Raw genomic sequence first — 26,094 nt, forward strand, 5'->3', positions numbered from 1 at the left:
TTTTTTACAATCGTATTATCTCTGAAGCTACCGAACGCAGTCTGTTTAACGTGCAGCAAAAGCCCCTCGGTGTAAAGCATTAGTTTTGCACGTTCGTGCAGGATCTGACCATTTGGGCGCGCTGTGGTTCGTACTTCATGACTGGTGTTTTTCATTTTATGTACACGAGTACAGTTGGATCTAGAAAAGCACGAGCCCTGCTTCGGAGTTTCAGGTCACGTCATGCGCTACAGAAAGAAAATTAAGGCGTTCATACCCACTCAAGCAATTAAGCCCGTTGTGTACGCTTGTACAGAAATGTATCAAGTATTCCTACTTTCTTTGCTTAGAACGAAAAAAGGTTAGAGAGCCGAAGCAGGCCACGTGTTTTTTTTTTTTTCTGCACCTGTATATTACTTACGTCTCGTAAATTTTGAATCAGTGCACAGCTTTGTCCTTGCGACAGAGGATTTCTCGTGTCTCCGTACTTCAGGCTACGAGCTGCCTATCTTCCGCTTCAAAGGAGCCACTGGAGTAGTCGGATGCTGCCAGATTCAGTGGCTCCACACTTTCAGCACTTGTCCTATTTATATGCTTCTGCTTTCTCACACTGAAATGAAGAAGGTATCCAGTAGTTTATTATACAATTAAGCTGGGTAGGAGTAGTAAGCCATTGCATTTTCATCAGCGTTGTTGTCGTGGTATTAAACGTTGGCACACTCGGAAAGCACATCTCCGTTCAGTTCAGTTCAGTTCAGTTCAGTTCAGTCGTTCAGTCGTGTCCGACTCTTCGTGACCCTATGGACCATATCACGCCACGCTTTCCGGTCTCTCACTATCTTCCTAACATCACATAACTTCATCTGCAGCTCCTCGAGGATGCCATCTAACCATCGCGTTCGCTGCCTGCCCCTTCTCCGGCGACCCTCAACCTTTCCCAACATCAAATCTTTCTCCAGCGACTCCTCTATTCACATCAGATGACCAAAGTAGCGGAGCTTTAACTTTAGAATTTGACCCTCCAATGAGCAGTCAGGGTTTATGGTCGACAATATCGACTGATTTGATCTTCTGGCAGTCCAGGGAACTCTCAAGAGTCTCCGCCAGCACCACAATTCAAACGCGTCAATTCTTCGGCGGTCAGCCTTCTTCACAGTCCAAGCACATCTACAGAAGTGTAAAGGCGAGATGTACCAAGATCATTAGGAACAAAAGGCGCCATAACACCTGCTGACCTGTGTCTCAGCAGTGCCATAACAAGGGAGCTGTCATTCGCTATTATATCTGAGGAACACACGCGCACACACTGCCCAAACTCGCTTTCAGAAACATTTCAAACCATGCTAGGCCTAATGTCGCCAATGCATTCATACGCGGACAGGGCGAGAATTGAACGGAAACTTACAGCAAGCTGTGACCTCAGTTTCCAGCTTGTGCTTCCCAGTGGTTTCGCGAAACGTTCGCCCGAGTTTTCTTTCGAGGAGGACGCGGAAAGATTCGGCCATCCGGCTAGACGGCCGTCGATGCGAGAACTCGGACAATATTTCTCCTAACCAGAAGCATAGCGACGCAAATGTATGCACTGGTCAGAGTAGTCAAGAAGCGGCTTCTAGACCAGCCTTTCCGGCCGGTGCTTTTTTTTTTTTCTTTTTTTTTTGCCTTCGCCATGCACAATGGGCGTCAACTGTACAGGATCCCAGACTGAACACAATTCACGCATGATAAGAGCGTCAGTACGAAAACTATCAGCGAAGGATTCTCTCGTCTCAGCTCGCCTATGGTGCACTAGCATCAGGAATTTAAAGTGCTGCACGTGGTCGCCCAAACATCCAGCTCCTCTTGACTGGTGCCCTATTTCTAGCTACGAAGGCCGCAGAATTTGCATCCTTTCGGATGGTGGTCGGCTAGAATGGAGATGAAGTTCGGCCTATCTTTAGCAGACGCGCAGCTGGGTTCTAGAACCGGGCAATGCACCGAGCAGGGCCGCGGCGTGCGTCGGCACGCGCATGTTTTTATACAACGCGCGGAGTTGCATGTCTGGAGGAGGAAAGTATTCACGCGGCACTAACCGCGAAGTTTCTCATATGCGCACACACGTGATAATAAAGATCAACAGTATACGCCTTGGATTGAAACGCACGCCGGCAGAGAGAGGGAGGGAGGGAGGGAGGGAGGGAGGGAGGGAGGGAGGGAGGGAGGGAAGAGTGAGGGAGAGAGCACGAGTGCAATAGTATGCAACCACTCTACTGAAAAAATTGTATGAGGCAATAACATTACATTTTCTCACACAATCTCACTCAATTCCCATAAGAAATCCCATACAAGGGTCATATAATTGCATAAGGTCTCATAGCTTCTTGTACATTATTATATATTATGTACGATATGTTATGATAATGATGTGAACCGTATGAGAGTCTATGCGATTTGATGAGATTTTATGAGATTATTGCCACGTAGAACTTTTGGTTTTTCAGTACAGCACAAACTATCGGCCCAGTATTGGGCGTGTGTTAGCAAGGTGCGGCCCTCCATAGTGCACTGTCAACACACTCCAATATTGAACGGATTGCACTGACTCGGATAAACTGACCAGAGCAGAGTGCCGATGTGTATGCAATGAACATATCAAAAGAGCCTCCTGACAGAAGAAGGCGCTTTTGACGTTTCCTGTATTTGTGTTAGCGTGTGTTTTTCACACGTTCGGGATGATTGAAACTGTAGCACGGGAATTCCTAAGTAGCCTCGACAAGAGACAGGCTACAATTAACAATGAAATACTTTCGACTGAAATCCGCATACACACACATATATATATATATATATATATATATATATATATATATATATATATATATATATATATATATATATATATATATATATCATCAGCCTGACTATACCCACTGCAGGGCGAAGGCCTCTCCCATATTTCTCCACTTAACCCGGTTCTGTGCTAGCTTACCACTTGACCCCTGCGAACTTCTTAATCTCATCCGCCCACCTAACTTTCTGCCGCCCCTGCTACGCTTTCCTTCCCTTGGAATCCAGTTTGTTACCCTAAGCGACCATCGGTTATCCTCTCTTCGCACTACATGTCCGGCCCATGTCCATTTCTTCTTCTTAATTTCCACCAGAATGTCAGTAACTTGAGTTATTTCCCTGGCCCACTCTGCACGCTTCCTATCTCTTAATGTTACCCCTACCATTTTTCGTTACATAGCCCCCCGGGTTGTCCTCAACTTAAATAGAACTCTTTTGGTTAGCCTCCACGTTTCAGCCCCATAGGTGAGTACAGGTAAGATGCAACTGTTGTATACTTTCCTCTTGAGCGATACTGGTAAGCTGCTAGTCATAATTTGCGAGTGCTTGCCAAATGCGCTCAATTCCAATCTTATTGTTCTTGCAATTTCCTTTTCATGGTCCGGATCTGCGGTTACTACCTGTCCTAAGCAGACATATTCGCCTACTACTTCCAGTACTTCGCTACCTAATGTAAAATGCTGTTTCTTCCCGAGGCTGTTGAACATTACCTTAGTCTTCTGCAGATTGATTTTCAAACCTACCTTTCTACTTTTCCTGTCTAGTCCATCAATCATTATTTGCAGTTCATCTCCCGAGTTACTTACCAAGGCAATGTCATCAGCAAATCGCAGATTACTGAGGTATTCTCCATCTACCCTTATCCCTATGCTCCCCATTCCAAGTCTCTGAACACTTCCTCTAAGAAAGCTGTGAATAGTACTGGGGAGATTGTGTCTCCTTGCCTTGCCTAACACCTTTCTATATATATATATATATATATATATATATATATATATATATATATATATATATATATATATATATATATATATATATATATATATATATATATATATATATATATATATATAAAGGGTATATATAAAGGTCGGTCGTAACATACCAAACATACCAATCCCTTTCTTGGTATGTTCAGTGGTTCAGTTTTCTCCAACATCGTCACCAGTAGAGCGTTCGTGGCATTCTCAAGGCGAATAATGCAGATTATATATTACTGATTTTAAACACACTGTCGTTATTTGGTTAATACCGACAACACGGTTAACGGATCACTTATGCGACATGTGGAGGCCATTAGCTCAGTTGGCACCGTTAGGAGGGCATTTCCTTCTCAATTACGATTTACTGCTGCTCACCTTCACTCTCATCGGAAATGTGCACTCATCCTAACCCATAAACATCGGTTGCATCGTCCAAACACACTTACCTATTTACTCGACTGCAAAGCTTCTTTTTTCTAAGACCAGAAAAAAAGCTCCATTCATATGTAAAGCACGTCAAATTTCGACCATTCAAAAAAGCATAATTTTCTCACTTGCAAACTAACCTTAATGAGACCGCTGCAATGTCACAACGAACTAAACCGCGCCACCGGCTCTGTCACCTTTCCAGTTGATGATCGGCGGAAGACACGGGCCGTCGTTCGAGAACACGTGCGCTCGACGAAAACACTTCTCCGAACGGGATGCCGACGAGTAAGCACGCACACACACTCCGTTCTGCAGCAACAGGCCAGCTTTCCCATAACTCAGTCGGTTTGGCGCCAAGTGTCCAAATTCCTGACCAGTCGAGCCCAACACCCGTAGTATACACCTTCTCTAAGAAATGAATGAAACTGGTTTGAGTCGGGCAAATATGTTGGCCAAATTCCCATAATTCATTCTGCACAAGGTCAGTGGCGTCAGTGCTCAGAGGAATTCTTGTGGAGTCTAAGCGTGTGACTTCACTCTCACTGCCATAATTTTTTTAATAACGTCGTTTATTGCCTCAGAGCCTAATGTAATATGTAAAAAATGTTAAAGGGTATTAAATGAAAGAAAATATGTTGGCTGTTCTAACTCCCATAATTTTTCCTCCACGATAACACCAGTACGAAAGAAATGTTGAGCTGTCATGCTGCGATGAAGATGACAATAAGGAGTTGACGTTATTATTTTATGCGCGATTTTAACGCGTATGACTGAAAATTCAATTACTTTGTTTCAAAAATGTTCCTTTATATAAAATACAGTTTGTTTGTTGATTGAAATACCAAAAGCAGAACAATGTTCTGGATTCATTAGAATGATTTTATGTCCAGGACACGGTGTCACGTACATACGGATCTCTGTTCGGGCTATACTCCCAGGACTATACGAAATCATGCTCCAGGTATAGAATACGTGTCTACTTACTATTATGGAGAACCTATACACATCACGAGAATGCCTGCGCATTCATTAACAATGGGTCATCGTCTCATTTTCCTGCGCAGGCCTTCTTCCGTCGCACAACATGACTGCGACCGAAGCAACTCTCGGCTAGAACCTAAAGAAGGGAAGCGAAGAAAATCTCTCGAGGGGGAGAAGCCCTAATGTCTCCCGATGGAAGGAACAACGGGTCGTTGGCGGCTGGAGCTCCCCTGTTCACTGAGGACGACGACGACCTACCCGAGGACTACGACTACGAGGAGTCGGCGTGGCACTACGACCTGGCCGATCTGGTGCCCACCGCAGTGGTGTACGGGGCCACCCTTCTGCTGGGGCTGGTGGGTAACCTGCTGATCGTATACACGGTGGCCCGGTTCCCGCGCATGCGCTCGATTTCCAACTTGTTCCTGGCCTCGCTGGCCTCGGCCGACCTGCTCATCGTGCTTCTCTGCGTGCCAGTGAAGTTCGGCCAGCTCTTCTCCTACACCTGGACGCTGGGGGAGCTGGGCTGCAAGCTGCTGCTGTACGTTCAGCACGTGTCCATGATCTGCTCAGTGCTCAACCTCACCTTCCTCAGCATCGAGAGGTAAGGAAGCTGCTGCCACGATCCCTTTCTGTTTCGTTCCTTCCTCCATTCGCTCGTCAAGGCGTACAATTATGTGCACACAAGTTGTGTGCTTGTCTATCTTCTCCCTCCCCTGTTCTATCCTACCGCGCATCCGCTTATGTGTGCTCCGGTCGGATCGCTGTCAGCCCATGCTCGCTATTTAATAGCTGAAGCATAGGAGCCACAAAAATAGGCGCTTCAAGCTCAAAATAGAATCATAATGTTTGTTTATTTTGCGATGAAATGCAATTCCCATTCATGAATGCTCTTTTTTTTTACAAAAATACAAATTCATTCAGACTATTTTGGGTATTCGCGCTCGTGCAAAGGCATTGACTGACAGCTGTGCAAAATATTTCTTGCTTACAATTTATAGTTTCTAGGAAAATTGCACATAACCTTCAAAAAATGTTCTGAGAAATAATTAGACAATGCCTCGGAAAACTTCAACTTTCATGCTCTACGCTACCATTAAAATTGCATTTTGAAGCGGAAGCTTCACTATGGGCACCAACTCGAGCCTTCAGCGTCAGTGTGTGTCTGAAAGAGCGACAACTAGGGTCTCTTCTTTCATGTGGGAGGGAGACATTAGAATCGGCCTGCCATCACATTTGAATTCACGTTGACCCTATGCCAAGGGCAGGAGCTTCCAACTCGGGTCGCTCCTTTCATATGGGAGGGTGATATCGGGATCAGCCTGCCAGAACCCTTTGCATTCATATTACCCCTAGGACACGCAGGGGCACGTCCATATGGCTTGGTTAAAGCGGGACTTTATATGTGGGCTGGTAGCTCACATTCTCGCGTCATACCCTTAAAGGATGAGCTTAAGTGTCCCCAGTAATGTAGCACCTTACACTGATAGGGCGTGATAGGGAAATAATGCAGCAGGCAGAAGAAGGTTCCGCTTTCATCCAAGTTTAACTAGAGCTAAACCACAGTGTTTTTTTTTTTAATTCACTGTGCAACGAGCTTTATTTCAGGGCGAGCTCTTTTGCTAGGGTTAGGTCGAGGCTTGCAGGTAGGCGCTGGCAAGTAGGCGCTGGCTTGAACGACTGGTGCTCGCGTCTCGTACCGGCGCGCTGGCGCCATGTCTTCTTCTTTACTACTGATACTTAAGCGTGTAATACTTTCTGAAATATTATAAATGCCTATAACTAAATTTGAAGATGCATATTTTTTCACACAAAATATAAATATTATGGTCTAAAACTGTACCTTTCTGCTCGACGTCATCGCAAAAAAAATAACTGAAACAATCGCTGATACCTAATTGCAACATATATTTTTTTTTTTTAAAGCAAAAGAAAAGCTCTATTAGAAGCATCCAAAAAATGAACAATTATTTTGACATAACAGAGTGTAATGCAACCTTAACTTGTGCTGCTGATATTCGGCGCCGCAATCTAGAAGGGCCGATTCCTCGACAATTATATCATGCTCAGTCGAATATACTTTCGAAGCTTATTTTAATGTTTAGAAATCTGCAAAGCTGCGAAATCGCAGTGCCGGGAGTTTGGGATGCAATTATTCGGTCTGAAAGGGACGCCTCCACACTAACACCATCAGACATGCCTAAATTTTCGGCATATATATCTCCATGCACTTGAGAATCAAACGAGAGTCGCGTAATTTTTCAGTTATTTATTAGGCTGCATTTCACCCAGATCACGCATTTTCCTCTGCCAGTTTCCTTTTCCACTTCGTCGAATACAAACTGCAGCGCTGAACTGGGACAAACTTAGAACGCAGAGAAAACTTCGCTTAAGTTTTATACTCTTGACATCTCTGTTTTTCTTCCTTATATACTCATCCGGTAAACAGACCAGATAATTTGAAACATTTCCGCACTTTCCGCGCGTCGGTGTTTCTTGCTTGTTTGCTTTTGCCAAAACTTCTGTACCCAAGAGCCTCATTCATCAAAAGTAACGGATTCACACCCCCGGGAAGAGCACTGCAAGTTTGCATCGAGCAACTATACTTAACTTTGCCAGACTGACTCCACAATGGAAGGATCGACAGGCCAGACTAATGAGGGGAACAACAGCCCGCGAACTATGCGGTTCAAGTGCCTGCAGCGCCGCCCGATCCAGCGGTGTCAAAACAGCGAGCCTAAGCTAACCAACTCGCATAGGGAGTCCCGAAGTCTGCACAAAGAGACGAAACGTTCTAACGAGTTCCTCACTTCAAGAACTATGCAGAGTAGCTGCTGCCCCTTGGGAGACTACTGTCGGCAGTGCGATGAATCACACCTTTATTTAAATCTTCAGCACGTGCTCGGGTCGCACCTTTGTAGACCCCGCTGCGAATCAGCCGCTCTAGAAACACAGCTCCGCGCCCCACTTCGTCGAATGGAAGCAGGCTTCCGCCCCTTGTACGACACGTGCCGGGGTTCTGGCCGCTGATAAGCCCGAGCTCTCCCTCTTGAAACAATGAAGCCGGTTGGGACGGATAGGTGGCGCCCGTGCGCACAACGACTGCTAGGAGTCTCTAGTTCTTTTCTCCTCTGCGCGCTAACGAGACCAGCAAGCTCGGAGTGTTATGTTCTGTGATTTGTGCCAGTTGTGCGCAGTGGGGACGATTCTGAGAGCCCGGAATGATGGGTAGAATGCAAGGCTGGCTGCCGTAGGGTTACTTGGGAAACTATAGGTGCGAAGCCTACTTTGGACACGCTGTAAGACGTGAATTTTTCTACATGCAGCATAGTATAAATGATGTGAAGCCTACTTATACAAAGCACTACTTTCGCCTTGGTCCTACATTTCTGGTTTACTTTTAGCGTATTTGTTACGCATTTCCTGTTTATTTATACATCACCAGTGAAACGACTTCCAGTTGTTTCATCCGATGATAGTGCTACAAAAATGGCATAAAATGTAATTATACATTTGCAAGGACTCGGATTGCTTTCCCGCACTGTTCCCGTCTTGCGTTCTTCTTTGTCTGTGTGTGTTTCCCTATTCTTGAATGATATCGTTAAGGAGCACGTATTCTACTCGAGGCATGTTGAAGTTTGCACAGAAGATATCTTTACAAAACAAGGCATATCAAAATCTCCAGTACGAGCAATACCTCCAAACCCTGTAAGCTACTTGATTTCACGTGTACCAAATATTATATCGTTTGATAGGCGGTCTCCTATCGAAAATAATTAATCTAGCAATAAACCAACTAAAACTTCCGAACTTGTCTGATTATCTTGTCACTTGATCAGCTTTACAAGCAGGTAGTCTAAATATTGACGCACGATCATGTGCTAATAAAAGTATGTGCCCTTTAGAGATACTTTTCAGGCTCATGCAAACCATATTACCATATTATGCAAACCATATTATTGTTCCATGTAATGTGCGAGGACTGCTGAAAGACTACAGGGAACAATGGCGAATTTCATGACGATGTAAATTGCATTACTATCCAACAAAATCATCATAAATGACGCACTCTCCCGAGCCAACACAGCCTCTAGTCCTTGGCGGCTCAGCATAGTGGTAGTGAATAGTTGCAGACAGGTCAGGCGAGCCTGACAAGCAATTCTTAGATTTTTTTGTGCTGAAATTATCCGCGCCCCTTTTTTTTTTTTGTTGTTGTTGTTGACGGCCATACTGATTTTTCACGCCAGAAAAATTGGCTGCGCCAATATAGCAACCAAGGATCCAAACTCGGTGCGCCAGGTTCTTTGCAGCAACAAATTAATGCATTATGAATCAATTTTGGCTCCTGAATGACGGCGCAGTAGCTTTTTGAATAGGTACTGACAATTTGTACGTCTACAGGGCGTCATGAGCTGCTCAATGCATGCAATGCAGTCTTTCACCGCGGCATGTGCAGGGGGGGGGGGGAGGAACATCCTAGAGGGTAACAACAGCAACAACGTGAGAGAGCTCCTTACAGATCCTAGACCTCCTCAGCCTCACACGAGATACCACCCGGCGTCGGCTGAGGCTGCGCTGTACGCAATCCGCCAGTTAGGAACCAGGTCGCACTGCGTTGCACGCAGGCTCGTAAAACTAGCGGCCCGTCTGTCCCGACCGTCGAAAGCAACCGCGTATACAGAGCAGTGTCCAGAGCACAAGGCGCCATAAGCGCCCTCGACGCTGTCCTTTCATCGGCACAGCGCGGACGCCCATTTGCCCGGGCCTTCATAGCTATGTCATTTACGGCGGCACGCAGATTCTCCCCCTCACGCGTCCTCCTTCGTGTGGCCGCATCTGGTGCCTGCCTTTGTGCGTCGCAGATTATGAGTGGCGCCACGCTTGGGCTGCAGAGCCTGCCATCCACGGCCTGCGAAAGCCATCCCCCGTCTTGATGTCGTTCACGTCGCAACACAGCAGAAACCAGGTTTTCACCCATCACCTTGATTTCCCTCAGCACTGATGGAAGCATTTTCAACGCACCCATAGAGAAACAAGGCTTCATTCAATCTATGTTTACTTAGTAGGCACTCTATGTTTTCATTGCTTAATTTTGTAAGTTGAAGGTTTATTTCCGCAACTGGTGTTGCGAGGACATGCAGGGGGAAAGCTGTATAGACAGCTTGAGAGGTACTAGCTTCCTCTTACAGAGCAGCTTTGGCGGCGGAATACAACATCAAACAAGATGTGAGAAAAAAAAAACATGTTCGGTTCAAAGAAAGAAACATGTACGTTCAGTACGAAGTACATTGTACTTGTAAAGTACAAAAACTACACGAACATTTGGGGCAATTCTTTCAGAGAAATATTGGATAAATCTATATTTTCGAAGCAGTACAACTGGTTCAGAAGGGTCGGTAAGGTATTCTGCAACATTTTTTTGCCATAGTTTGTGCGGCATTTCTTAACATGCAAAGGTTCTGCTGCGCGGGTATCATACACGGTTCTGCTTTGATCTAACCCAGCAAGTGTAAGTAAAAAGTCATCATTTTCCATTATGGCTAGTTTATAGTTGTAGCACAGCCTATAGTGATACATGAACTTCATTTGTATAACGTTGTGTTGATGGAAAAGGCTTTGCTGAAATATGGTCTTTTCAAGTAACCAGATTCAAATTCTAGTAAGCGTTATGTGATCAAAAGCTCATAAGTTAAACTCACGGTCATTACCTCCTGCGCACAACATTCTGCTGCTGTTTTGCAAAGTTTCAGTGAAGTGAGTTGAACTTCGACCTTTTGTTGCCACTCAGTCAACAAAAGCTCACAACCTGTTGGGTTAAGTTTCTGTTGATGTCATTTGAGTTCGAGTTAAACATGCTGAAATTTCACCCTAATCTCATCAAATTGTGCTGGGATCTATTGTCTGTACTGCTCCGAGTTTTCTTCCCCGTTGTACGGGTGGTTCGGAAAACACTAAGGGGGTCGTGTTAGCCTGCCATGTGGCAAGATTACCTTAACTCAGGCAACTAGCTGCCAATTAAGTTATAATGAGTCGCTTGGCATTCATTTTATCAATGGAGAGCACGGTTTCACATTTCCATCTGCCTACCTGTTGTCTGCTGGAGCTCTGTCTTAAAAAATTGGGACTTCCAAAAGGGAGAACATTTCATTAGCTCCCTGTCCAAGCAACAGTAACTCGATCGTACAATTTCCAAACTGCATCGTATCCTTTTGTTAAAGTGTGTAAATTTCAGAATGACATGCTCAGTTTCATACGTTACTATATGGCATAATAGAAATCAGCAGGTAGCGAGGTATTGCTCAGTCAACAAAAACTAGGGGGTGGTGCGATTTATATGAAATATCGTTGATTTCCATCCGTTTCCTTTTTTCTTAACAGCTAATCCAGGTGTTATTCCAAAATTCATCATCATCATCATCATCAGCCTGATTATACCCACTGCAGTTCGAAGGCCTCTCCCACATTTCTCCACTTCACCCGGTTCTATGCTAGCTGCATCCACTTGACCCCTGCGAACTTCTTAATCTCATCCGCCCACCTAACTTTCTGCCGCCCCCTGCTACGCTTTCCTTCTCTTGGAATCCAGTTTGTTACCCTCAGCGACCATCGGTTATCCTCTCTTCGCACTACATGTCCTGCCCATGTCCATTTCTTCTTAATTTCCTCTAGAATGTCGGTAACTTGAGTTATTTCTCTGACCCACTCTGCACGCTTTTTATCCCTTAATGTTACCCCTACCATTTTTCATTCCATAGCCCTCTGGGTTGTCCTCAACTTAAGTAGAACTCTCTTGGTTAGCCTCCACGTTTCAGCCCCATAGGTGAGTACAGGCAAGATGCAACTGTTGTATATTTTCCTCTTGAGCGATACCGGTAAGCTGCTAGTCATAATCTGCGAGTGCTTGCCAAATGCGCTCCATCCCAATCTTATTCTTCTTGTTATTTCCTTTTCATGGTCCGGATCTGCGGTTACTACCTGTCCTAAGTAGACATATTCGCCTACTACCTCCAGTATTTCGCTACCTAATGTAAACTGCTGTTCCTTCCCGAGGCTGTTGAACATTACCTTAGTCTTCTGCATATTGATTTTCAAGCCTACCTTTCTACTTTTTCTGTCTAGGTCATCAATCCTTATTTGAGGTTCATCCCCCGAGTTGCTTAGCAAGGCGATGTCATCAGCAAATCGCAGATTACTGAGGTATTCTCCATCTATCCTTATCCCTAACTGCTCCCATTCCAAGTCTCTGAATACTTCCTCTAAATAAGCTGTGAATAGTACTGGGGAGATTGTGTCTCCTTGCCTAACACCTTTCTTTATGGGAATTTTGTTGCTTTCTTTATGCAGAACTATGGTTGCTGTGCAGCCACTTTATATATATTCCAGCACTTTCACGTACGGCTCGTCTACCCCCTGATTTCGCAACGCCTGCATCACCGCCGAGGTTTCAACTGAGTCAAATGTTTTTTCGTAATCAATGAATGCTATGTATAAAGGTCTATTCACACTTGCTACTAGGTGAGGTCGCGCGACTGGTAGTCGCGCGACCAGAGGAACGGAGCTATGTTCACACTTGCGACTGTCGCCTTCTCGAAAAGCTAGTTGGGAGTAGGAAAGCTGCAGGGCGATGACAGCGAACATCGGTAGCTGCCGCTTGCCAGACACTTCAGCGTTTTCAGGCGAGAACGCCGACGACGAATAGACGGTGTCAATATAAAATGTTGCGCCTGCGTGAAAAACCCATTTCTCAAAAGTTCATAGTACTTACCGGATAGTCCGAATATCTTTCCAATCTCCTCCCAGGCCATATCCTTCTCCCTGCCTTTAAATTCCGGATGCCGTTTGTTGAAAAGGTGGGGGTATTCTTTAATTATTTAATCGAGTACTCCGGGACCTCGCTGATTGGTGAAATGGTTTGCGACTAGTAGTCGCGCGACTAGAAATTCGAGCAGTGCCCGATCGGCCCGCGGCAGTCGCTTTTCGACCGATGCGACCATTTGCGACTGTCGCTTTTCGACCAAAACGGTCGCGCGACCGCTGCTAGTCGCAAGTGTGAACGGACCTTAAGGGCTGGTTATATTCCGAGCATTTTTCTATCACCTGATTGATGGTATGGATATGATCGATAGTAGAGTACCGTTTCCGAAACCCTGCTTGATCCTTTGCTTGATTGCAGTCTAAGGTTGTCCTGATTCTATTAGCGATTACCTTAGTAAATACCTTATACGTAACAGACAGTAAGCTGATTGGTCTGTAATTTTTAAGGTCCTTAGAGTCCCCTTTCTTGTGAATGAGGATAATGTTTGCATTCTTCCATGGTTCCGGTACCGTCGATGACACCAGGCACTGCGTATACAGTGTGGCCAGTTTTTCTAGCACGATATCCCCCCCCCCCCGTCCTTCAGCAAATCTGTAGTTATCTGATCCTCTCCAGCTGATTTGCCCCTTTTCATAGTTTCTAGTGCTTTCTTGACCTCGTCCTTCGTCACTGGTGGAACGTCTGATTGTTTTTCCTTACCGCCAATCTCATTACGGTCCTGACTACTTTGGCTACTGTAGAGATCTGTATAGAACTCCTCGGCTACTTTGACTATCTTGTCGATATTAGTGATGACGTTGCCTGCCTTGTCCCTTATCGCATACATCTGGTTTTTGCCTATGCCCAATTTCTTCTTTACCGCTTTAAGGCTTCCCCCGTTCTTTACAGCATGCTCAATTTTCTCCATGTTATACATTCTCATATCGGCCACCTTGCTTATTGATTTGCTTCGATATCTCGGCCAATTCGATCTGGTCTGTTGGATTGGAAGCTTTCATACTCTGGCGTTTATTAATCAAATCTTTCGTCTCCTTAGACAGCTTACCGGTATCCTCTCTGACTATCCTACCGCCTACTTCTGCCGCCCACTCAGTAATGATATCTCTGAAATTATTGTTCCTTGCCTCTAGGGTGATGTCGCCATCCTCAGTTGAAGCTGAATACCTATTCTGTAGCGAGATCCTGAACTCTTCTGCCCTCCCCCTCACCGCTAATTCGTTGATGGGTTTCTTTCTTACTAATCTATTGCGTTCCTTCTTCAGATTTAGGCTAATTCGGGACCTCACCATCCTGTGGTCACTACATCGAACTTTCCCGGTTACCTCTACATCCTGCACAATGGCGGGGGTTGAACACATTATGAAGTCGATTTCATTTTTAGTCTCTCCGTTAGGACTTTTCCATGTCCATTTCCGGTTCTTCCGTTTGTTGAAGAAGGTATTCATGATTCGTAAGTTATTGCGCTCTGCAAACTCAACTAGTAACTCCCCCCTGCTATTCCTAGAACCAATGCCATAGTCACCTACTGCCTTGTCTCCTGCCTGTTTTTTCCCTACCTTGGCATTAAAGTCGCCCATTAGTACTGTATACTGCGTCTCTACTTTTCGCATTGCCGATTCTACATCTTCATAGAAGCTTTCAACTGCCTGGTCATCATAACTACATGTAGGTGCATAGGCCTACACAACCTTCACTTTATACCGCTTATTAAGCCTAAATACGATGCCTGCAACGCTCTCATTAATACTATAAAATTCATCTATATTACCCGCTATATACTTATTGACAAGGAAACCTACTCCTAGTTGTCGCCTCTCTGGTAAACCTCGATAACGCAGTACATGCCCATCATTCAGTACAGTATATGCCTCATTCGGCCTCCTAACCTCTAAAGTTCCTCTAACAGCACTGCTAAACTAGCTTCACTGGTTAGGGTTCTAGCATTAAACGTTGCCAGGGTCAGTTTCCAATGGCGGCCTGTCCAGCGGAGCCAGGCTTTCTTAGCACCCCCTGCTGCGTCACAGGTCTGACCGCCGCCGTAGTCAGTTGTTCTGCAGCCGCTGGTGACTGAGGGCCTGGGTTTTATGGAGCTTATCATAGGAGGTTGTGGCCAATTACTGCACCAGAGTGGCCAACTCCTGTTCTGGTGAGGGAGTGCGTTGCCGGAGGTGTTCACCGGCATCAGGTCGCACCCCAAACCTGTTTATGCAATTCCATCGACACGCGGACTTTTTTTTTTTTTTTTTTTCCATCCGGTGGAGAATTGCGTGGCACCGGGATTTGAGCCCCGGTCCTCTTGCATGCGAGGCGGATATTCTACCGCTACGCCACCGCTGCACCGGTGACGCTAATGATGCGAACTAAAAAGAAAAAAGAACGCTTGAATAGTAAAATTAGGCAGACAAAACCGAAGTCAGGTTCGCTTCAGCACATATGTTCAGATGCAGCCACTGAACGCCTTAGCAAATGGTGAGCGAATCTGTCGCTCCGACCACCTCGTGCTTGCTATGGAGGAGGAGCTAGGACAAAATATTTATTTTCGCAAGGGTATTCGGGGCGCGCTGGGTCCCCGCACGACCCCACCGCGCTCATACGTTCATGTTCAGTCTGTCAATGACGTCGGCAGCCCAGCGAACTGCGATCTTTTGCTTCGGCACTAAAATACTGAGGCAGACTTGAGAGAGCCGTGTGGAAACGTGCTGAAATTTTGTTCAGTGGACAGAAATTATCAGTTTCGCATCCTTGAAAACAATAAACGAAAACTCGCCTACCGAGAATTAGTGTGTTACCTGTTTAGCATGGTTTGTCGCTATACACTGTATATCCAGAAGTTTGGATTCAGCATTCTTAATGCCTGGAACATATCGGTGATTCTATCTTCTTAAGGAATTCATATATCTGCTGGCAACAATTTAGAATCAATAGAATTTAAATTGAAAATTCCCGGCTGACTACCTCCCTGTTTCACGTACCCTCGACAGGAAATGTCATGTCCGCTCATGCGCGACCAATTTGGAGGCACGTCTAGATACATGCTAGTGTTCTTGAGAAAAAAGCTTGCTGCGCAGCAAGGAACACCCCAACAACTAGTAAAAGCTTTCTTGTGTGGTTTTTGTACAGGAAACCTCGCTTCAATTCGTCAAAGCAGCCTAATGCAATGAATGAGACAAACTAGCGCTCAGCGGTGTCAAGCACAGATCAAAACAGCGCTGCCGTTCGAAAGACCCCCAGCCGAAGCGACACATGGGCCCAATATTGGATTATGTTGGAAATGCACGGCCCTATGTAGTCCAGACATTTCCAACACAATTGCAACACAGAGCTCATGATTTGTGCTACTTGGGGGCTCCAGTCAGGCCACGGTCGCAGTAGGGTGAAATATCTTCGCAAAGGTCGCTTTGCAGCCAGGCTTTCGTTAAAATGCTTCTTGGGTGAAAAATGTTCCTTGTTCGCTGATAGTCAAGCACATTGCTGTCCGTGTGTGCAGGTACTACGCGGTGATCCACCCGGTTCGCTCCCGCTACCTCTGCACGTTTAGTCAAGCTCGGCGGGTGATCATCTTCATCTGGCTCGCTGCGTTCCTCACGGCACTGCCCATCATCTTCGTGCAGGTAAGCCCGACGAACAGGATTGAGGATGTAATGGAGAAAGGAAAAGCGTGGTGTGGTGTCGTGCACACCGGTGCAGCTGAACCACACACTGCGCGGAATTAATGCACGGGCGCGAAATGAAGAAAATGCTTGTGCAACCCACCCTTGGGAAGAGCGTGGTGTTTTACTGGCTGAGGGTGCGCTATCACTAGCAGCGCCCCTACAGATTCCCCGCGGTTCGCAAACTTTGGTCCCTTCGTCACGCCTCCTTTCCCGACAACGAGAGCGCGCATTTGCATACCCGAGTAGCAATTGGTTACCGGGCGCTGTCGACGGAAGGGGGGTGAAAGAAGGCATGAAGAGCATCTGCTTGACTATGCACATTTACACGCACATCACGGAACACTCGCACGCAGATAAGATCACAGTCATCACCGCACGTAATAATAAAACAGCTGCTACTGCCTGATGCCAACTTGAGAAGCATACATATTCAAACATGAACCACAAAAACTCACTTATGAGATTATGTGTAGCTTATGTTAGTTTATACTCGGCATAAGCTACACAACGACATAACACTCATGTTATTGACATTGATTCTGAGCTGAAGGTCAAAGGGACGCAGTCCTCCGGTGGCTCCGCTTTCGCACTGAGTAGAGCTGCTCTCTAAGAAACTTACCCGCCTCCTGGCTTTATCATCTCCGGCAATGCGAAACGAGTGCCAGAAAGCTAGTGCGTGGTCTTTGAGTGTGGAGCAGCAGCTCAGGGTCATCTTTCTATCGGCCGTCTTTTCCGTCTTTCTAGCTGCACGGATGGCGCTTTTTTATCGCGTGAGTACTCGAATGTGATGGTATCCATCCAGAAGTCGATGCGGGCACAGTCACTCTTCCTGAAGCCCTGGGGTTTAGAGATACCAGTGGCCGGGTGAATAAACTGCGGTGGAAGCTAGCAAAAACGATTGGAAGATTGGTGGCTCAAAAGCAGAAAAGTAGCATAATGACAGTAATGTAGAAACACAAATTCAGTAAATAGAATGATGCTATAGTTAACTGATCTGAAACAATAATTAAGATATAAGGAAAAAAATGAGTATGATAGCAACTGCTACCACCCCGTTTCAAAAAGAACGCTCCTATATTCCATCCATCCATTCAGTACGCCCATGTCAGAAAAATAGCTGATGAATTAACTTTGGTTGACCCTGATAGAAAGCGAAAGCTTCATGTACGCTCATTGCCAAGATTGGATTAAACACATGTGCGTTTCTCCAAAAAAAACGTTCTTCGTCGGTTTCTTCGGCACGCCACCTTTTTAGGGACTCGATCCGATGTACCTTCTTCACATTCTGACGCGCTACTATAGCAAGGTGTTTGTCCTCCTCCATCTCGAGCAGTGTTGTAACGGCTGCAATTTGTACACGTATCGCCCCTCTAGTGCCCTCTACTTCCATGTTGCACTGACGTCACCTCACGTAACCTTGACCTTGCCAGTGGTCACGGGCCACTGGTGGCCTACGTGACTGCCCCAAAGTCACATAGCGACCACCGGGTCACATTACCTTGACCTTGACTGTGGCCGCGGGCCACTTGGTGATCTACGTGACTGCCCCAAAGTCACATGGCAACCATCAAGCTTAACAAAGAAGTTTGACCTGTCAATCTTCCTCAAGGTGAAAACCGTGCATACCCGACGGCACCTCACGTGACATTGACCTTGACCTTGGCCGTGGTCATTGGCCACTTGGTGGTCTACGTGACTATGCCTTTGAAGGCCTAACGCCTCAAGAGTGAAGGAACAAGACTGCTGTTGATTGGCACCAGATTAAGAGTGCCTGCCGTGGCTGCACGAGCCACAACCAGGCGTCGTCTTTATTTTATTTTCCGTGCGGCGCGTGATATCCTGGTTCCCGATGCCACTCAAGAGGGCGCTACACCTCACACACATGGCGACCTTCAGGCTTGACACTAAAGTTTGACCTCTAATTTCCCCTCAAGGTGAAAACCGCGCATACCCGACTGCTCGAACTACCAGGCATAGTGAATAGCTTTTGCTTCAAAAAGACTGTGTCCAGTGGTTTCGGAGTCTGCTGCGTCAACTTTTCGAAACCTCGCCACCTCAAAAATTCACGAGCATGCGTGGCAAGGTTTGCTGGCAAGTGGCATGGCCTGGCACTGATTGGTCGACGTGCTGTGGGACTTCATGGGGTCACATGACGTCATGAGTTGGCAGGCGCTACCAACTCGGACTTCACCTTTGAGATGGGAGGGTGAGAAGAGAATCAAATCCATCAGTAACCTGCACCCTGAGTCAGACTCGCTGCTCCTGAGCCATGCAGGCACGCTCTTACGGCTTGGTTAATGTCTTTGTCTGACGGTTTCTCACCTCATAGGGTAGCTTACGAGTGCATGCATGTGTGTATGCATTAAAAAATTGAGGCATAAAGCAAGGGGTTATTTCGAGTAGTATGGACGCTACCGGCATTTGCGAGAATAGCTGCAGATAGCAACCATCACTACTGCTGGGTAAAAACCTTAAAAGGCGGAGCTTAAGTGGCACCCCGCCGCAGGGATGCGGTGGTTAAGATGCCCGCCTACTGTACCGGAGTACCCGGCTCTAAACCGTCCGTCGACTGCTGCGTTTTGATGGAGGCGAAATGGAGAAGCAAATCGTCTGCTGTGCGATGTGAGTGCACGTTAAAGATCTCCTGGCAGTAGAAATTTCCTCATAGTTCTGCATTACGGCACATCTTTCTCTTAAGAAGCTTGACAGATACTGCGTCTTTCCTGTAAACCAATTATTATTATTATTATTATTATTATTATTATTATTATTATTATTATTATTATTATTATTATTATTATTATTATTATTATTATTATTATTATTATTATTATTATTATTATTATTATTATTATTATTATCATTATTATTATTATTATTAAATTGCACATATCTCTAGAAATCCCTGAAAATCCAGATGAGCTTAAGTCGTCGCGAAAGTTCTGCATACACCTCGCTTTGTGCAACCTAAGGAGAAATCAAAGGTGTTAGAAATGTGTCCGCTTCCTTGACTACAAAGCCATGTCTCTCAATTTTATAATTAACATGCAAACGATAACACAATCACGTAGCATACTGTAGAAAAATAAGCCTCACGCATATAAGTTGCATGAATCTCAGGCATGATCTGTGATTTTTTTTTTTTTTCTGCATCCGCCATTCCTTATTTCCTGTGGCATCCTCACAAACGCCTTTCAAGAGATTTGCACACTACGCATCATACGCAACCAAGCGCTGTTGTTTTTACCTCATTCGCTGTCTAATGGATTCCATCCTGCGATGGATTTCTGTTGAATGAACACCACGTGAATTTTTAAGTTAACAAACTTAACCAGGTTATACCCCCCCCCCCTCCAACCCCGCCACCTCTTCTAGCACGTTAATCCGCTGCCGGGATGATATATACATCTACCATCTGATATACGCTTATCTGGCACTAAGTTCCAATGAGCAACTGCGAAGCATCTTTTCTGCTGAATTCAGAGACAGCATCGTCAGTGATTTCTGTATATTTGATTCGTTCTGCTAACTCTTCGTGAGTCATTGTTCAGCCACTACTCATCATGACATTATTTATCAAATTTGCACGTGGTTATCGCCGATTCCCTTCAATTATCACGCTGTTTTTTTTTTTTCATGATGCTTGTGCAGTTTGCTGTTCCGATTAACATTTCTTGCGCTGTGTTTTATAACATATTTCTTAGATTGCATTAGTTGGCTACTTTTTCGTTCCAGTGCTGTAATTTCGCAACCAGCAGGAGGTGGAGACGTAACCTTCCCTGCTGCTGCCATTAGCATATATAAGTATAAGACGAAGCGGGGGCTTCCGGCTCGGAATTCTGGAGCGCGCCGTTGGAATTGGCTCCGTCCCATCACATTACCTGTATCCTATCAGCGAGATTCGTCGTCAGACAGCCTGCTAAAGCTCATTTGGCGCAGACGTTGAAGAGAGAAAGGAGGTTGGCCCCAAATAATGCGATTGAGTCGAAAGGCCGGCCGAGCCCGGCGAAAACGGCATAACCTGTGACATACCTATCGCATTTCTGTCTGTAATCAGTGCTCTAGAAACGCACGACGAAACCTTATCGCTGTAATTGACAGTCGGATCAGTCGCCATGAGCCGAGTGCTGACGTTTTCGCTGGTCACGTAATTGTGCAACTGCAACTACAGCTCAGCATGAACACAACATAAGCGAACGCACTGGAATTTCTGGTTTCTTTATTCATTTTCTAAATTGCAGAATATAATTAAGAGCGAATGATTTCCACGATCGGCCGGCATCGATACCTTTCTCTTCCTAACCATCACTGTTGCTTTAGTGGATCAGGAATTCCAGTCGCCGCTGAGACCCAATTTCGTTGAAGCCGAAATGCAAAAGCTCCCGTGTGATGTGAAATGTCAGCGCATGTTAAAGAAAATTTAGAAGGATGCTCAAGCTTCGCCTTAAGCGTAGCCGCGATAAAGCTTTTAACACCGTCTTTTCATTCTGCAAATACCTTTATATGTTTTTTTTTTTTCTGTTAAGTTGGTTTTGGGGAGAAGGAAGGCGTGGTATTGGTCTCATTTCTCGGTGGATCACCTACTTTTTGAAGGCAAAGAACTAGAGGCACGTATGTCCTCGGTTCAAATACTTATCTCAGATCAGCCTCCGACTTCTCTGAAAGATGAATGCTAAATGAGAATTGATATGCTATGACAGAACCCTGAACAGTGCACAAAGAACTGTTACGTCACATGGTTGTCACGTGGCTAGGCAGAGGTGAGCGCGCGGTTACCTCGTTTTCGGCAGCGGCTGAGCAACATCATAGATGCTATGTGATTTCTCCTTAGTTCAAGAACAAACACGCGGACAAGGCGAAGAAGCGACGGAGGCGAGTAGTAAAAGACTTTGCTATTAAAATTTCTATGCTTTTTTTGTGTGCGCCAGTGAATATCGGCTCCTTTCATATGTATTTCATAATGCATCTTATACATTTTTTTCCTGTATTTGCTGGCCGCCCACCGACAGTGAGTTATTCAATGTGGTGTTTTCATTGTGGCATGCTTACTCCGTGCTCTGCCCTTGTCACAGGTGCACGTGGAGATGGGTCTGCGGCGGCGTGCCTACTGGTGCATGCGGGACGAGGCGAGCCCCAGCGCGTGGCGCTCCTTCGAGATCTACATGCTCATCCTGGTGCTCTGCATACCCACGCTGGTCATGGGTTACGCCTACGCCAAGATATGCGCCCAGCTGTGGATGGTGGTGCGGGAGAGGGCGCACCTCACGTCCGGCACGTAAGTTCCTTCTTTCGATTCTCAGGCTGCTGAGGACTCGCGATATCTGTGGCCCGACCAGAATCAGCTGTATATTGATATGTTTCGTTCAGTTTTTCTTTCATGTGAAACTCTGTAGGGGCCCTGACCAATCGGAATGCAAAGCCACAGTTTTTGGCATTTTTTTCCCCTCATACCTCTCCATTTGTACATGAAAAACAAAGAAGTGAATTGATCAGGACTTCCGTGAGGACGCTATTTCTGGCTAGCTTGTGCATTACTGTATTTGGTTTTCAGCCGAGAAATGCAGCACAGGAAGAAACGGCGTTCGCAGGCACGATGTAACGCTCTATCCTATACACTTCGTTCCCTCTTGTGCTGCCTTTCTGCGTTAAAATTCTCATTCCGTGCTACTGAACGCAGTCACTACTTTAGCGACGTCACTCTTGTCTCGCACAGGGCCTGCACGGAGATGCTTGAGAAGACGCCCGGAAAACCAGGCTTTGGTGTAAACGGCGACAAGAGGTTCCTGGGCAAGCCGTCCAGAGCCGATGAAGACACAGTCAAACAAGTATGTGCCGTTCTGTCGAAACTAACCGAGTAGCCTAGTCGGCTCCAAGCTCGAGGCGAGAGCGAAATTCGGGTGTTTACGGATAGTGGCGGCGCCCGACGTCAGAAAAGTAAACTGTGTCTAAGTCGCAAGCTATTAGATTGGTGATAAATGCACAACCACCTGGCAATAAAATAAGCTGGGCAGTAAGTAGATGTTTTAAACGTAACGGCCGTAGAAGTAATTAGGGAGACAAATACGTTCTTGTACGGGGACGTTCTTGTACGACCACCCTGTATAACAAGATTGGTCATTGCTATGCAAAAATATATGTCGTATTCCGATTGGTGATCGGGAGAAAGTCCGCGACAGAACACCACAATATACGTCGCGGTATCGGGAAGTCCAGTAGGGTATCCACGATATCGTAATGCAAAGTGCCCATTTTATACACGCTTCTCGGCTAGATGAGCAAGGAAACCTGCAATTCTCCATTAGAAAATAACATCAGGTCGGACGTAGCACTTGATATCCGGTATAGAAGGTAAGCATGTCATGTCGCATTCTGCATAATCGCGGTTGGACGCCATCATCGCAGCGGCAGGTTCACGTCTGCGGCGCGGCGATCTGATAATAGCGAAGTGGTGCTCGCACTCTGGCAAACGGCCTGCGAGAATGGCGGTTATCTAGGTAGCGTATAGCTGGGATAGCATTTTCATGGATGAGAGGTTATTGTGGTTGGGCAATACACATCAACAGGATTGTCCGCATTCGTTTGAGCGCCCCGTAGAAAAAAAAAAGAAGAAAAAAAAAACAACAACCTTGAAGGTGGTAAATCACAGGGATGCCCCACATATCCCGATTTCGACAGTGCTATTGTTCGCGCAGAATGACGCAGTTCCTGTTTCGAATCAGTTTTCGTACCTTCCTGCAAATGTAGGGTACATGTACTCTCAATGCCACAGGAGATCTTTGTTACTCAACGCACAGCGATCGGTGAATTTACTGTAACTGCTATACAACGAGGCTCCGGTCTGTGTTAAGCATTTGCGGCTCAGGAGGAGGTCAAAAGGATGTAGCTGCGGGGTCGGCGTGCTTTACTATTGTAAGATTACGCTATTTCAAAAATCGGCATTGAGCCGAGAACTGCACACGCCGTCAGTGCTGAAGAAAGTTGTACACGTCTTCCGGCTATTCTTGTAATTGCCGGGTTCTCTGCGGCACACTTGAGCTTTAGTGCATGCGAGAAAGAACACTGCTACCAGAGCATTCGTTGGGGCCTTGAACTGAGTAATTATAAACACTAGCGCAAGGAACAGAGACGAACCGATAGAAGACAGGACGAACGCTGAGCATTAACTGAAGAGGAAAAAAAGTTAAGTTTATGTTTAGCTTTCATCCTGTCTTTTCCCATTTCTTCGTCCTTATTCAATGCTTCTGCCTTGATAGTCTTGACCTGCTCCTCCATGCATACCGGAAGATGCTCACATATATCGGCGTTTATGCGGCTCTCTTCGATTTGGTTTGGTTTGGTTCGTAGGGTTTAACTTCCCAAAGCGACTCAGGCTATGAGAGACGCTGTAGTGGAGGGCTCCGGAAATTTAGATCACATGGGATTCTTTAACGCGCACTGACATCGCACAGCACACGGGCGCCTTGCTTCCTGCTTCCAACGAAAAGCAGCCGCCGCGGCCGGGATTCGATCCCTTATCTTCGGGCGCACTAGTCATGCGCCTTAACCACTGCACCACCACGGTGGGGTTCTATGCGATTATGATTGATTGATTGATTGATTGATTGATTGATTGATTGATTGATTGATTGATTGATTGATTGATTGATTGATTGATTGATTGATTGATTGATTGATTGATTGATTGATTGATTGATTTACATCTCTGCCCCCCTCCTCCGCCTTCACAGGTGATCAAGATGCTGATCCTGGTGGTGTCCCTGTTCGTGCTCTGCTGGGCGCCCATCCTGATCCTGAACGTGCTGACGGCGTTCGGCAGCGTCTCCGCGCTCAACTACTCCTACCTGAAACCATTGCGCACCTGCTTCCACCTGCTCTCCTACCTCAACAGCTGCGTCAATCCGCTCGTGTACGGCTTCATGTCCCGTTCCTTCAGGGTTTCCTTCCGGGACGCCCTCCTGGGCTGCGTCCGGCAGCGCGGCCCACCGCAGCGGGGCACCACTCTGCGGCTGAGCCGCACACGCACCACCAGCCTCAGCTTGGGGCGCTCGGCCACGTACGTCACGTGACGCCAGCCTCCGCAGCCGGGAATCCGCTGCATACGATGGACCAGCTGCGGCGCTGCGCCGGGAGCCATCGCCACGTCCGCCACAAACGGATAATGTGGCCATCCGAACCGACGTTCTTCGAGACACGCCGAAGAGGAACAAAGACTTGGACACCTTGGACGGAGCCCTGCTTTAGAAGCGGTGTCACTAGAGCTCCGCCAAACAGCGGCTACTGCCCCGGCGAGATGACCCGCTTCCCGAATCAAAGGGGCCCCAGAATGACAGGCAGAATCTTGGAATATGCCTGGCCGTATACTCGGAACATTGCCAAATGAAACCCGGCGCGTTTACCAGAAGGAACTCTCACGCAGCATACTCGCTGCCAATGCCCAATGGCGAGAGTATACCGTCTGAAGAGTTATCGAATATGCTTTTCATCGTTATTACGAAAGCTGGAGACTTGAAAACACCACAGGTTAAACAATATTAACCCTTCAGGAGCAGGAAAAAGAGGGGGAGAGTCCAAAGCCAGACTCGTTGCAAGAAACAAGAGGTCTAATGCACTTCTGAAAAGGAAACACTTGACGAAAGCGCACGCTACTATAGCCTCTGGTGGATTTACCAGAGAGAAGATACGATGCACTGGAAGTTTTGTGACCACTAGTAAGCAGAACAGAGTGATCTTGCATTTAGTTTAGAAACAGGCGGAATTGTGTATTTTGCAGGGAAAAAAGGAGAAAAATTGAGAGGCCTGCAGATATCCGCAATTGGGCTTATTGAAATCAAGGGCTGATCATCGCACGCAGTACTAAGCAGCTTCTGGCGATAAAGGAAGTTATCACGCAGTGATCTGCGCGCAGTATTTTTGTTAACAGGATGAAAAGTTCACGATGACGGAAGATGAGAGGTTTTATCTCGCAATTGATTTTCTCCCCTTGCAAAAAAAAAAAAAAAGGAATACCTGATTTGCAATCAGAACGGAGACCAGAAATCGATGTGAACGTTGCCCGTATCACGAGGCCGAATTTGTGCTCTTGAATAAGGTGGGGCAACTACTACACAATCTCGGCTGTCCTCTTTTGGACTGGAAAAGTCTCGTTGCGACATAAAGCTAACAAGAGGCAGACTCAAGAATAGTACTGCAGCGCTCGATACTCCGGCATCATCGTGCTAAGGATGCCTTCGCAGTTTGTTGCAAACAAACTTTTCGGCATAAAACGCCAACTAAGAACAAAACCTTACGTGTCTCTTTGCAAGCCATCATGCCTGGCCGGCGGCGGCTAAGCGACTCTATAACACGTCCCCTTTTCCTGCCTTGCCTTTGAGCTGTGCACGAAACATTTCCCGAGAGTGGCCTCTTCTGTGTTTCCTTATTTTTCACGCCT

The 26,094-nt window shown here is 46.2% G+C and overlaps 1 protein-coding gene across 3 annotated transcripts in view; it reads left to right on the forward strand.

The window, feature by feature from the left end:
- Positions 1–25,276, forward strand: part of LOC146182187 (QRFP-like peptide receptor) — a 192,570-nt gene extending 167,294 nt beyond the window's left edge. For 2 of the 3 annotated variants that reach the window (XM_084577206.1, XM_084577207.1), the window contains 5 exons: positions 5,279–5,799; positions 16,499–16,622; positions 21,737–21,939; positions 22,378–22,489; positions 24,392–25,276. In XM_084577206.1, coding sequence (XP_084433332.1) covers positions 5,378–5,799; positions 16,499–16,622; positions 21,737–21,939; positions 22,378–22,489; positions 24,392–24,730 — 1,200 coding nt within the window. In that variant the 5' untranslated portion in view covers positions 5,279–5,377 and the 3' untranslated portion in view covers positions 24,731–25,276. Of the gene's footprint in view, positions 1–4,416; positions 4,500–5,278; positions 5,800–16,498; positions 16,623–21,736; positions 21,940–22,377; positions 22,490–24,391 lie in introns of all 3 variants that reach the window. The other variant, XM_084577208.1, reaches the window with a different exon arrangement.
- Positions 25,277–26,094: the final 818 nt, after the last annotated feature.

Source organism: Amblyomma maculatum, chromosome 8 (assembly GCF_055883805.1).
Source record: "Amblyomma maculatum isolate TAMU_Amacu chromosome 8, ASM5588380v1, whole genome shotgun sequence".
NCBI classification, from domain to species: domain Eukaryota; kingdom Metazoa; phylum Arthropoda; class Arachnida; order Ixodida; family Ixodidae; genus Amblyomma; species Amblyomma maculatum.